Source organism: Opisthorchis viverrini (assembly GCF_000715545.1).
Source record: "Opisthorchis viverrini unplaced genomic scaffold opera_v5_122, whole genome shotgun sequence".
Classification (NCBI taxonomy): Eukaryota; Metazoa; Platyhelminthes; class Trematoda; order Opisthorchiida; family Opisthorchiidae; genus Opisthorchis; species Opisthorchis viverrini.
This window is the reverse complement of record NW_008751780.1, coordinates 1,390,383-1,403,160: the sequence shown is the minus strand read 5'-3', so window position 1 is coordinate 1,403,160 and position 12,778 is coordinate 1,390,383. Positions and strand designations below refer to the sequence as shown.

General features: G+C 44.0%; 1 protein-coding gene across 1 annotated transcript in view; it reads left to right on the top strand.

Annotated features, from left to right (window-relative positions):
• The window catches only part of T265_06164 (hypothetical protein), a gene marked incomplete at both ends in the record, with an annotated part of 31,940 nt that overhangs the window by 4,833 nt on the left and 14,329 nt on the right, over positions 1–12,778 (top strand). Inside the window, 6 exons of the mRNA XM_009171357.1 lie at positions 896–1,131; positions 4,360–4,601; positions 6,647–6,805; positions 9,040–9,264; positions 9,966–10,094; positions 10,322–10,396. Of these exons, the coding sequence (XP_009169621.1) occupies positions 896–1,131; positions 4,360–4,601; positions 6,647–6,805; positions 9,040–9,264; positions 9,966–10,094; positions 10,322–10,396 (1,066 nt within the window). The remainder of the gene's footprint in view (positions 1–895; positions 1,132–4,359; positions 4,602–6,646; positions 6,806–9,039; positions 9,265–9,965; positions 10,095–10,321; positions 10,397–12,778) is intronic.

Genomic DNA, 12,778 nt, shown 5'->3' with positions numbered 1-12,778 from the left:
TTTACAATAAGGCTTTCAAATAAGTCATGGCTGTACGGCAGTGAAGCATTGGTGTTGAGCACTGATGTCATGCTGTCGTTGATGATGATGATGATGCAGCCTGTTAGCTTTCACCAACTATCACCTGATAGTTATATCTTGTACAGTTGTCGCGCAAGGTATGCGCTGGCGTTACTAGCGTTTCACCCAATAGCAAATTCAACGTTTTTTATTCATTCTTCTATGTTTGAGGCATCATTCAGGATGGTCAGAGGTTTAGCTGCGTTACAATAGTTCGTATGCGATGGTGCCTGACTCTTATTGGGCCGTTGACAACATTGATTGTTGGCAGCTACCACTGTACGACAAGTACGCGGTCAATACAGCTGACAATAATAATGATGATGATGATGATGGTTGGTTGTTGGTCTCTTCGCGTCATTGGACATTGCATTGTTGGTCACCTATAGCTGACCTCAAGCCGCCCCCTATCGGGGGATTCGCAACTTTTCATACTTACACGAGCCAGTTGGCTATTGTATATGGTCTGCTACCCTATACCGGCGTTCGAATGCCAGTTGAATGACCCTCATACTGCCTTGTTCCGAAGAAAATTTGGACGAAGCATGTGTTCAGCTCATCGTGTGGCCTCAAGCACTTATGAGATTGAACCTTGAACAAAATTGGGATTAGCCACATTAAAACCAATGGGCTTGTGACCATGAAGACTACGCCTTTCCCAACATCCAGTTTCGAAACTTTAGTTTCAACGATTCAATATACTATCAAGGTTCAGTACCATCCAACTGAATTTCCTTTTTTACGTGCTGAAATTGTCTGCATAATCTGTTTTCAGTGACGTGTATGTGGCGCGCTGGCCTCATGAAATTTAATTCTTTCGGTTGCTTTTATCTAGTTTACTCTTGGGTGCCGAAGAGTTGGGGATCAAGAAGCCTTTGGCACCAGAGCATGGCGGGGGACTGAGGGAGTTTTCCATGGATGAACTGGATTTGTTCGATAATGCGTCCGATGAGCTCAACTTCTTATCCAGTGGAGAACGTTGCTGGATTGTGCATAATTATTTGATGGGATTATGCGCTCGCGAGGGAGACGTTCTGGATGATATGGTGTTTCGCGATGGACAACCGCTAAGTGAGTGTTTCTCTTACTGTTTTCAATCTGTTGGTGTTGGTTCTTGTCACAATTCCAGAATCTCTCGTCGGAAGAAATTTAACACTGTCTAGCTGTACACCCGTTTGCAACAAGCGATCCAGCTCGAACGTCGATCGTGGAGTGTACCAGCTTGTGTATAGCGGAGCAGCAAGGCACGTGAACACCCTTTTAGCTGATATCTAACTTCACGATGGGCAATGTGTCGGACTAGAGCGGTGAAACTATTGAAAATGTTATCCATGCAGTTAAGTTGCTGAGCTAAGTATTGCATCGTTAGTTATAGGTGCTCTTCATTCACAAAGCTGAAACAGTGTGGAGAATCGATGAGCTGTTCATGAAAGTAACCGATTACCCGCGCGTTTAATCTTATACGTAACCGAAGGACCTTCAGCTCTGATCACGTGTCGTTCGTTGGTTCGTCAGACTCTGCCTACTTTGGCTTTTACTTCCCATCTGTGACTTTGAAATCTCAACCTGAAACAAAATAAGTGTCGGCACGCCTTGTGTTCTCTCACTTGGTGGTCACTTTCGCCGTATTGTGACCTCCTAAGGACACAGCCTGTTTGCGGACGAACAAATGCTAGATGGACCAGTACACGGAAATATTCACGTTATAAATTAAAAACCCTGTCATTCTACCTTTTTCCTCTTTCCTCCTCTCTTTCATTGTCTTGGTTTTGTGATTGTCCTTTTTCCAGTTACTTTATTGCTCCTGTCGCGTGTTGGGTCTGTCATCTTCGTTCTGTTATGTTACGCACACGCACAGACGTAATTTACACGTGCCAATTAGCACTCACGACTTGACAATCACGTGACGATCAATCGCACTGATCCATTCAGTCATTTTAATCAAGCTAACTAATCGTACACAAAAGACGTGATCGCAATTTCGTATTACCACTAGGTGCCAGTTTCGTATCACCCCATACGCTGAGGATACGGGACCAAATATCGTCAATTGAAGTTGGGTATAAGTATCACCACACTGTGGTTTCCTGATTGGAATGCACTCCCGAAAACTGTTCGGAGTTAGTCCCTTCTGAAGGGAGGTCTCATTCGGGGGAACCGACCGAACCCTTAATTTTCTTACGGCAATAGAGTGAACCTTAATTTAACTATAAGTTTACAGAAAAACTACTGTATTGCATGAATTCCGCCTATTTGACTCCGTTTGAAGTGTGACTTTCACAACTTTTAGTAAACATGGGATGCTACTAGGGTTCTTAATGTTAGATGTGTTCGCAGAATTATTAAGTGACGCAGGAACTTGGTGAATTTCCCCGTCACCCTCAAATGGGTTTCCTTCTTCTTATCATCCTTTTCACCCATCTCTCTTCTGTTGGGTCGGTCCTCTTTGGGCTTACTGTCACGCAAATAACATTACTTACGACGGAGTAGTACCTGTAGCTAGACCACTGTGGGCCTGTTGGTCAGTTGTTCCACCCCTAATCAAAAGCAGCCAAACAATGGGAAAACTAACCTCTGTCTCGTCACCATGGATATCAGTGAAATATATTATCAGTGTCTGAAACCGACTGAACTTAGCTAAGATTGTCGACCTCGCGTTCTTCAAGTTTGCATCATCAGGAAAGTTCATTTTCAGTTTAATCTGACAGGTCCACTTGATAACTGGTTCTAAAAAGCACTTGTTATTTGGTGATGGAGCTTGGTTATTCACAGCTTACCTGCGTTGAATATTTATAGAAAGAGATCAGATTGGCGTGATATTCGGGGGCTTAATTTTCCACCCTGCGTTGACCAGTTTTAGGAGTGCGCGGAATACTGCGCACATGATCTCAAAAAATGACAAAATCTCAAAAAAGGAAACAGCAGGTGGGTTTCACTCATTTTCGACGACACTGTAATACTCATTGATAATCGTCAACATCTTAACGTTGTCTTATTTATGTCCCGTGAAGTCCCTTCGACTGAACCGAAGGATCTTCATCTTACCTTTGGGGAACAGGAACATCTTACTTCTAATGATCTGGTCTCCCAAGGAAGTGAGCTATTTGGATTGATTACTAGCCGTGAGACTGAACTGGTCTCAAGTGGTTGAGCTCATAGTACTTCTATGCGACTGGAAAGACCCCTGTTAATCTTGCGCTCTTCAGTGGGTATTGTGGTACGCCATTACACACAAGCATAGAAACTACCTTTGTGCAGTAGGCTCAACTGTCACACTCGTTGGTTAGGACTACTCAACAGATTGGATTTCGAACATTCTGGCCCACCAAATGTGAGCAGCAGCCCATTGCCACACCAAATACCTTTGATATTTTCCGAATCCCGAAAGAAAGCCGTTCGTCTTGGGGAGTAGTGGGTTCAGAGATATCAAAATCTCCTGGTCCCTTTCGTGGGGTCTAGCATTTCGTCCATCAGTGGTAAAATTCACTGAACTGGAACTAAATGGTCCCTTCAGGGGGGAAGTCTGTAGCTGAGGTAACTGTTAAATGAAAAAGCTGTAAGGTAGTCCAGCTAGTAGGTTAGTTCTTTGGCATATAACGTTGTGCTAATTAAAACACAAACTAAAACTTCGAAGCTCTTAAGGGTGGTCCTCGATTATTCGGAAGAGCGTGTTGTATGTAACCGACCTCTTACCACTCTGCTGGGTGGTGAGTTGAAGTGCAACCCTTTAATTAAGCCGAAAATTGCGGTACTTCGAAATATATCCTTGGTTAAAAGTAATTTTTGGGCACTGTCCCCACACTAGGGAGCTCTCTTTCAGTACTAACATTTCGTGCGCCGCTACGTAAGAAGAAAACGTTCGCGTAGCTGAATGTCGGGAAATCACGGGATGGCGGTTAAATCCGAAATTTGAACTCTGGCTGACCATTGTTGTTTACCTAATTCTTACTCGCAGTGTGCCAGATAACGGTTGATCTTCTTTCTATCGGATGGCCTTGTGTAAATATCGAGCGAAACACCTCGATAGTTGGAGACATCGACACAGTTTCTTCGAATTCCATTGTGTTTTAGGACTGTTATTCGACCCATTGATACAAAAATTCAGCTACTAATTTGACCTCAAAGGCCGTTAGATAGTGTGCGTTTGCACTGAATTGACAGACACCTTTCAGACAACTGTCAGAAAAGTTGTCTGTCAACAACTCTCGCCTCAGGAAAGTGTTAGCAAAAGTCGCCAACCCCTACCACTTGTAGTTGTGTTATCTGGCCAAATTATTCATTTTTCTGACCCCCTTTTAGTTCGTCCACTTCAATCAATTGGCTTGCTTAGTCACATCTTCCCTGTGCATCAGTCTGCGGAACTGAAACAACTGACCAAAGATTGGCTTCATGGATGGACTCTCCGTCAACCGTTGGATGATATTCGACGTTACTTTGGTGTTCAGGTTGCGCTGTATTTCGCTTGGCTTGGCCACTACACCTTTGCCCTTTTGTTTCCTTCGGTTGTCGGACTGTCAGTGTGGCTTTTCGTTGATTGCAAAGTAAGTTTTTTTCCGGATCCGTCTGTCTACGCTTTTTGGTTTATTTGTTTGTCTCTTTTTGCTTTCAGCTCTCTGTAACGATAGCGGTCATTTTCAGCTTATAATAGGGGAAACCCCACTTATCCTGCCCAGTTGAAGCTGACTGTTGTTCAGGCAGCTTGTCACTTCGGATTGAGGTAGCCTTGGCCGTGGAAAATTGCAATTGGGAGGCGCGAGAAGGTGCACAATAACTTGGGTTGACACAGTCGACTGAAACGCATGCTGAACCCGATTTTATATGATCAAAAGCTGTAAACTAGAAACGATTTGTAATGCACTACTCATAAGGTTGCTGAAAATTTGTCGACAGCCCACGACCGGTTTCGCCCTTCTTGGGGCTCATCAGGTAGGGGCAGTCCCCGGGTTTCCATCAACCCTGTGTTCTACTTGAAACCAGATTTCACCAAATTAGCGAAATACACTCGTTTGCAAATTAATTTGGTTTTTCGAGAGACTCACCTGGAATCCAGCTGAATCTCTCATTTGTGATGTTTCCAGGTAACGATTTGCCTGGCCTGGTCAGTTTGAATTCGGCCCTCAGTGGAGCGATTGAAGCGTCTTTACAATCAGATATCGTTTCTATCGTCCCTGCGAAGCTGTATGCCAGGGTTGATAGCCTGTGCTTTTTATGCTGAACGGTGCGCTTCTAGTGTTTACTGGGTAATTTCCTGGTCTTGACTATAGTGTGTTATGATGCCTGATGATAGCATGCTACACGTGGTGCTAGCGGTGTTATGGAGACTTCCCCTCGTCACAAGACGCATTTAAGCCTGCCTTTGCAAACAGCCTAATACTAGACCGATTTTCTTCAGTGGAAAATAAATTCTGCGCATATTTATACTATTCTGTCTGTTTATTATTGGAATACAGGAGTAATCAAAACCGGCGATGGGATCCTCCTTGGAACGCATTAATGTGCTTACCTAGCTGTCAAAAGCATCAGTTTACAAATGCAACGTATAATGTAATCGTCACTTAAGACCTGTTGAGGGGTTTTCGGTTTAATTCGAAATGGTCATTTAGCTCGTAAGATAAGGCCGACAAATATTCATTCTACGACTTCTATGTCAACACTTGGTTGCAGTGAATCGCAATGTTTTCTGCCGATCGGACCCTAGTCAAATCAACAGTGGATTTATGCACAATCAGTATCTTTTCTGAGGAGGTGAACAAATCCTTTCAATAGGTCGAGGATGGTGCGAGTTGGCTCACTTATCAGAGCGCGAATTTACTGACTAGCAGGTTCGTGTTTCGAACCCAATCTGCATCTCGGCTGCCCTGGCAACTTGGCAGTATCTCAACCCTCTGACTTCCTTCGGGTGGCATAGCAGCTAGGCACCGGGAAGGTGTTACTCCTGAACGATTACTATTATCATTATTATTTCGGTCGATGGTTGACATCCTGGAATCGCCTGGTTTGCTAGCACAAAAGTCAACAAGATGCCCGTCTGAGTGGGAAAAAGCTGGTGGGGTGAACGAAAATGGGGACGGGAAGATGTTGACATGAGGAGAAATAGCCCACGTTTAGTTTCTCAGTGTCAACGTTCACCCTGGACTTGTTTCTGTTTCAGGCCATAACTCGCAATCGCTGCCAAAAACGGCTCTCATTTCCAGTCGGCCTAGCTATATTCATTTCCCACTTGACACCGCGGACGCTTCAAGAGAGGCGGGGAAAATCTTTCAGTAACGATAAAAATGGTTGTAACGTCAAAACCGAAGTGTCAGTCGTTAGTTGCTTACAAGGGAGAGAACTCGGCTCGGGTGATTGTAAACCTGCCAGTTTTCTGTGCCAGAAAATTTTTGGAAACAGCACCCAAATTCAGTGGCCAAATGCATTGAGAAGAGGGTCTTGCGAATGGAGTGTTCATAAGTCATTCATGAAGACGTCATCAAGTTAGAAAGTAAGATTTGCAATCATTCCGTTCCGTCGGTAGGTATGACAAAAATGGTGTTCCAGCCAATAATCTGTTTGCTTAACTAACCCGTTCTTCTTCGTATCCCCATAGAAGTACAAATTCTACGATCTGGTTATGGCTATGCTCTGTCTCCTTTGGTCTACTGTCTACTTGGAGCACTGGAAAAGGACAAGCTCGTTGCTAACTTATCAATGGGGTGTATGGGACGCACCGCCGTCACTTCTTGAGGAGCCACGGGCGGCTTTTCGGGTAGGTTGTTCGCTGGTTCCTCTCCGTTACGCTACGGTCCTTCGCTCTTGTCTTCTTCATCCCTGCCGTAGATTTCATCCATTGGTTTCTAGCCTGACTGTACTTCACCCATAACCGGGCGTTTGCTTATACTTCGCACACGATATCATTGATGCATTTACCTTCATTTGCCGGGTCATACTAAATCTAATAGGAAGTCGGAGTTTCCGGCCGTAACCAATTCTGAAGCTATCCTTCTTTAATTGCATTGGAGTGTTTTGTGCTCATTTGTTTCACATTATCCACCCTTGTCAGTTTGTGATGTTGTGAGAGTTGGACACCGAGTTTTATGGCAGTGACCTTGTGGGTTACTTTGCTCCACACCTATTTGCATCGCTCTTCCGAGTTGTGATTTACTAGTATTTCAAGATTTTTGAGATGACGACAGTATAAAAATGAATACAGCCCTTTCTTTTTCAGTTGTATACACCTGACACCGATTTCCTATATTTTGTTGCATTTATGACCGAAAATCGCTTATCTGCTAGTAGGTGAGACGCTTTCACAATTCAAATGAGGTCTCTAGGGTTTCAAAATTTAGCCGCCAGTTGTTAAAGCATGCACACCGTACGGCTGTTGTGCTTGAGTCTCGTTTGCAGATTACTATTTTCTATCATTTACTGCTTGTTCTTCAATGTTCTGATGTGTCGTGCGTGGCAAGAGAAACGCGTGACTTAGCAATGGCGTTTCACGCCATCTTGATACGTTCATCTTTGGGTCCGCTACGAAAAGCTACCCAAAGTCCTTATTTTTGCGAGTGCTCAAAAGTTTATATTTCTGAAACGTCTTCCAGTTTGTTGGTCTTATACGTGGTGATACTTCCACCAGTTGAAATATGCCGTCACCTATTAGGCCGAAATGGTTCTTGAAATAGCGGTGTCTCTGATGTTATGTTCACTCATCGGAGAGACCATATTTGATATCCATTCCATCTTTCAGTATTCCCGTTATTTTGTGTGGCCAATTTTTAATGTGATATCGATTTTGCGCATTTTTTATGACGCGCCAGTACCCAGTGACATGCAAATATAGTATAACACCAGAAGTAAAAATTCTCCACATTGGTCCACACAACATACTTTATTGCTAAGACTAGGCTACCGGAATTCACTTCAAGTGTGTAACTTCTCCATACATTGGCAGCAGCTGATTGAATGAATGAGCCATGTTTTCACGCGTCTCACTGGGCACGCTATGGTTGACTCGCGTTAGTTTTCATCATTAGTTGAATTTCGGTGCACTATCAACATCGTGCATGCATGCTTCAACTTTCCTTCGTAATTCACCCGCAAAGTCTGGTTGGTATCTTTTTGTGCACCGTTTGTTAGCCAGGCTTTCGCACGCGTTGATATTCGCAAACGCTTGCAGCACTGACTGGTTGTTGTGTTGTCAACGGATTGTTTTGGCACCCATAGTTCTTTTCAGGTATCACTGTTTACACGGCACTGGTGACACTGGCTATCTTTTCCGCCCTATGCACTTCCGGGGCCTTTTTGTTAGTTTGCTTGTTTGTCTGTCCCGTCCCCCCGGTACACCGGAAAACTTAATGTTTACTTTTTAAGCTTTAAAGGCATTTATGATGACCTCCCACACATTCACCTCATTACATCTCAGCAGGTCGGGGCAAGGTGCTTTGTAAAAGTGATTTGCGATTTGCTACCACTTAGCATCTGATGAAAATGTCCAATTCGTGGCCTTATTGTCGTGGACTTGTGTCCATCAACGTAAAAGGGCGAAAAGGGTTGTCGGACGCTGCAGCCTGATTGCTGATGTATTGGTTGTCTTGGGAAGCTGGCTTAACCAAGATTCTAAACCTATAGAAACAAGAGCATAGATCCACTCTAGTGGATTGCTTAGATGAAGTTACCTCTGAAATTCATCAACCGTCCTGTTGCAAAAACACCATAAGTGCTTCTTTTTTCAAAAGCTGAGTAATTCTGAGAGCGTGAGCCTTGGCCCCTCTTCATGAGACTTCAACGATTTCGTCTCACGTGCAGAAAAGAAAAAAACTTTTTCAACATCCCTGAGGTTGATTTCATTTCAGTTCTCTATCTCCTTGGACCACGTTGTCTCCATTAGGATAGTTACGTTCTCAAGAGAATGCTGTTTATAAGAAAGCCCAAAATCTTCTATAACTCATTATTCACTTCGGTGCCTCCCATATATTTTTCCTCTCCATCTATTTAATACAATAGGGTGAGTTAACCAAATGTTCAATCACTGGTCGAATGGTCCGCACCTATCCTGCGTGGCGTCGATGTCTCACTATCTTCTTCGTCACCGCTCCTATCATCATCATCTCTTTATCGTTCGTCATCTTCATCACGCTTGGTTTCGTGCTCCTGCAGGAACAAACCGACGCTTGGGCAGCGCATGCTGACGCCGGGAAGTTTGGCATCCTCATTTTGCACACCCCCAAGGTGAAATCAACTGTGGCAATGACTTTATCATAGTCCTATGCTCCTCAATTCGTTACTTGTTGGTGGATGGTGATTACTAGGATCATCTGCTATCCGTCAGTAGTTCGCTTGACAGTGTTACAGTACAATGAATATGCACCGTCCCACAGTCCTATCATTTTTTGCACACAAATTTCAGGCCATAAGCCAGGATTAAAAAAGCACAAGGCCGAAAAGCATGGCGTGATCGAGCTAATTGCGTAAACATCATCACATGTCCCACGGTGACCTTTTTTATGACTGATATGGTCCGTATTGCATAGATGCCAAGTTTAGCGATCAACTATGTTTCCGGCGCCCTATAGCTAGTCCGAGGAAATCGCAGGTGAATAAATGAGATACTGACGCGATCAGTTGTCCGAGTTCAGTGGTATCTTAAGTCAATGGTCTGACGCCTACAAATGTTTTCCACAAAAGCACATTAAATTGAAAAGGACCGTTGGGATACTTTTGTGGATTTACGCAGGCACCTTCCTCTTCACAGTCCTTTAGAACTGGTGTTCTTCTGTTGCCACTGGGTACTCTTGATCTGAGCGATTTTGTCATAGTTGTATCTATTTCAAAGCTAGTTCCTGTTATGGAGTATATTATTGTACCGGATGTTCAGCATGCATCTTGAGCTTCTCATCATATCGTTTTGATCCTGGTTCCTCCTTTTCTAGGTCTTGCTTGCGATCATCATCATGACAATGGACGTAGCATACAGGAGCTTGGCTGCCTGGCTGACTGAGCTTGAAAATCATAGACTGGATGCGGAATACCACAACCACCTGGTCGCCAAGCTACTACTGGTACGCTTTTTTTTACCTCTCTGGTCTCCGACGTTGCTCACATTTCACTCCGGTCGCATATTTTATCGTTACTTCAAACTTAGGCTGCCGGTGGGCCAAACACACCAGCAGATGACCCGGTGCATTGTGAGAATTTGCTTGTTTGTTTCTGCCTTCAAGTTATTTGACGCAGTTGTGTGCCTATTGCACAGTGTGCTGATAACTTTTCTCACTCTGTTTGTTTGCAGCTTCAGTTCATGAATTGCTTTTTCTCCCTATTCTACACGGCATTCTACCTGCAAGATATGGATTTATTACAACAGGTAGGTGTTTTTTACCGTCCATTTTCGATCGACATAATGAAACACTCGTTTTTGCTTTCTCCAGTCCCTTGTTTGCTCAAGCGTGCCGTCAGCGAACTGTACCCTACAGTTTTCGTCAGCCGGGCTATTCCACAGGAACCATTTACGTATCTTTGTCAGTGATCATTATCATAAGTTTTTAAAGGAACAACAAAAAACCGGCCGGACGGACCTATTGCATTCATGCCTTATATCTCGCTAGTTTCAATTATCAAGATTATTGCTGCCTGTCTTATTTCTGTCGCCGTTTTGACGTTTGGGATACTTGTATCCACTGTCCCCTGGTTTGACACTTATCACAAGTGCCCTTGATATTTGCTTGGATTCGGTGTACTACTCATAAGGTTGCTGAACATCCTTCGACAGCCCACGACAGATATCGCCCTTTTTGGGGCTCATCAGGTTGGCACAGTCCCCGAGTTCCCGTCAACCTTATGTTCTACTTAAACCCGAATTGCACGAAAATAGCGAAATACACTCATTTGCAAACCAATTTGGTTTTGCGGTAGACTCACCTGGAACCCACCTGCATCTCAGTCGCTTAAAAACGTAAACGAGAAATCCAGCGGATCCCAGGGGAGTCTACGCCAAGACCAAATCGCTTTCCAAATGAATGTATTTCGCTAATGCCCTTGATATTGTTACGCATTACGAGATACGGTGCAACTTGTCACCACCCATAAGCTCCTATCAGGTGTGGTGCTTTCAAACACCTGAATCAATTGTGTACCTCTTTTATGGCATGAGCTTCCGTATATGACGTGATCTGAGCGCTACCATTCCAATTGGCGGATTGAGTGATTGATTGATTCATTTACGCCCGTGGACCAACTTTCGGGCAATTAGTTTGAAGGTAGAGTTGTTTGTTTGTACATTTGAGTGGTATTACGTCGTGAGTCATGCTAGGGTCCGCTTATTTTACTAATTTGGAACTAATTGACCATTGCATAGCTCTGCACTCGACTCCAGTTCGACTTCCGATTTAGATTGGCTTAAGCTCGATTTTACTATGTGCTTACTGTGATTTCAGTCGCTTTGCAGCGTGGCATACTCGGGCGATCCTTGCCGCTGGAATCAGTGAGGGTACACGATGTTCAGCTGCCAGTTTCTCATTGGGTCGTGTAGCTTAGCCTCTTACATAGTAGCCCGTCACGAAGAGACTGGACCTTACCGTGGTGTGACGGTTTGCGCACCTCAGCGATCCATTGAGCTATACTGGAGAGTGTCCCGCGACACTCACAGAGTCTCTCATACCAGGTTGGTCAATGGTTAGAGGTCTGACGAACACAGTCTCCTGGCCCTCCAGGTTGGGGGTTGGAACATGTGGCGACTTGTTCCGTAGAAATGGCAACGCATTTGCATTTCCCGCCAAACACCGCTACCTTGCGGTTAGGCTTTTGAGCCAAAGGCTTTGGTTGAGGACACTAATCGTCCTTCTGTCTAGGTGTGGGCGCCCTGACAGTATCCCAGCCCTCGTACAACCATACGGCAGTGAAGCATCAGTACCAACACTGATGTTGCTGTCTTTGATGATCATGATGAAACGCGCCCAACCTACCCATATTTCGACAAATTGACAGCCAATAATTTTGTTGTGCAAAATTGGTTCTCTCCGCTAGGTAGCTTATGTTTGGTGCTTTCGTCGGGGAACTCGCTTAAGAATTTTCGGTGTCTTCGTTTTCGATATTTTTAAACCCAGGTCGCACGTTGGCCGGAATCCAACAGCATCCTATTGATAAGCCTTATTAGAAGTAAATGGTCTCATTTAGCTAATTCAGACTTTCGTGATTTGCCTAGCTACCACAGTAAGGATGGTTCCGCTTTGCAAATTTGCGGAAATACCAGCTACGGCACCTTGAATAGCGTATCCACTACCAAATGCCTCAGACTTGAATGGATACACCTACACTCCAGTAAACCCGTCGTGGTCATACATATGGATTTTCATGGAGCATCCATGTCCTCCCGTCCAAGTAGAATCCTTTTATCTAACAGACTTACTGTTCAAATAATCAGAACTGTAAACTACGTGATGGTATTAGTCCTTTTTTATGCATCTGATTGGCGATAAAAATATATTTGTTGTTGATTTCACAACCAGGGTTTTGGGATGCGCGCTAATGTAGTTCGCACAACTCTTATTACGACCATCTGTGAATTTTAGATATCCGCCTCTCTTGGCCTGGCATCCTCAGAAATAACAGGTGTCAACCAAATTCCAGGTGTACGATAAATATGTACAAACTACTGGAATTAAATAAAAATTATCCATAGATATCTCTTTAAATGTTACATAGGCATGTTTTGTACATTTCTTGCCAATTCATCAAGTTATTGCCTAAA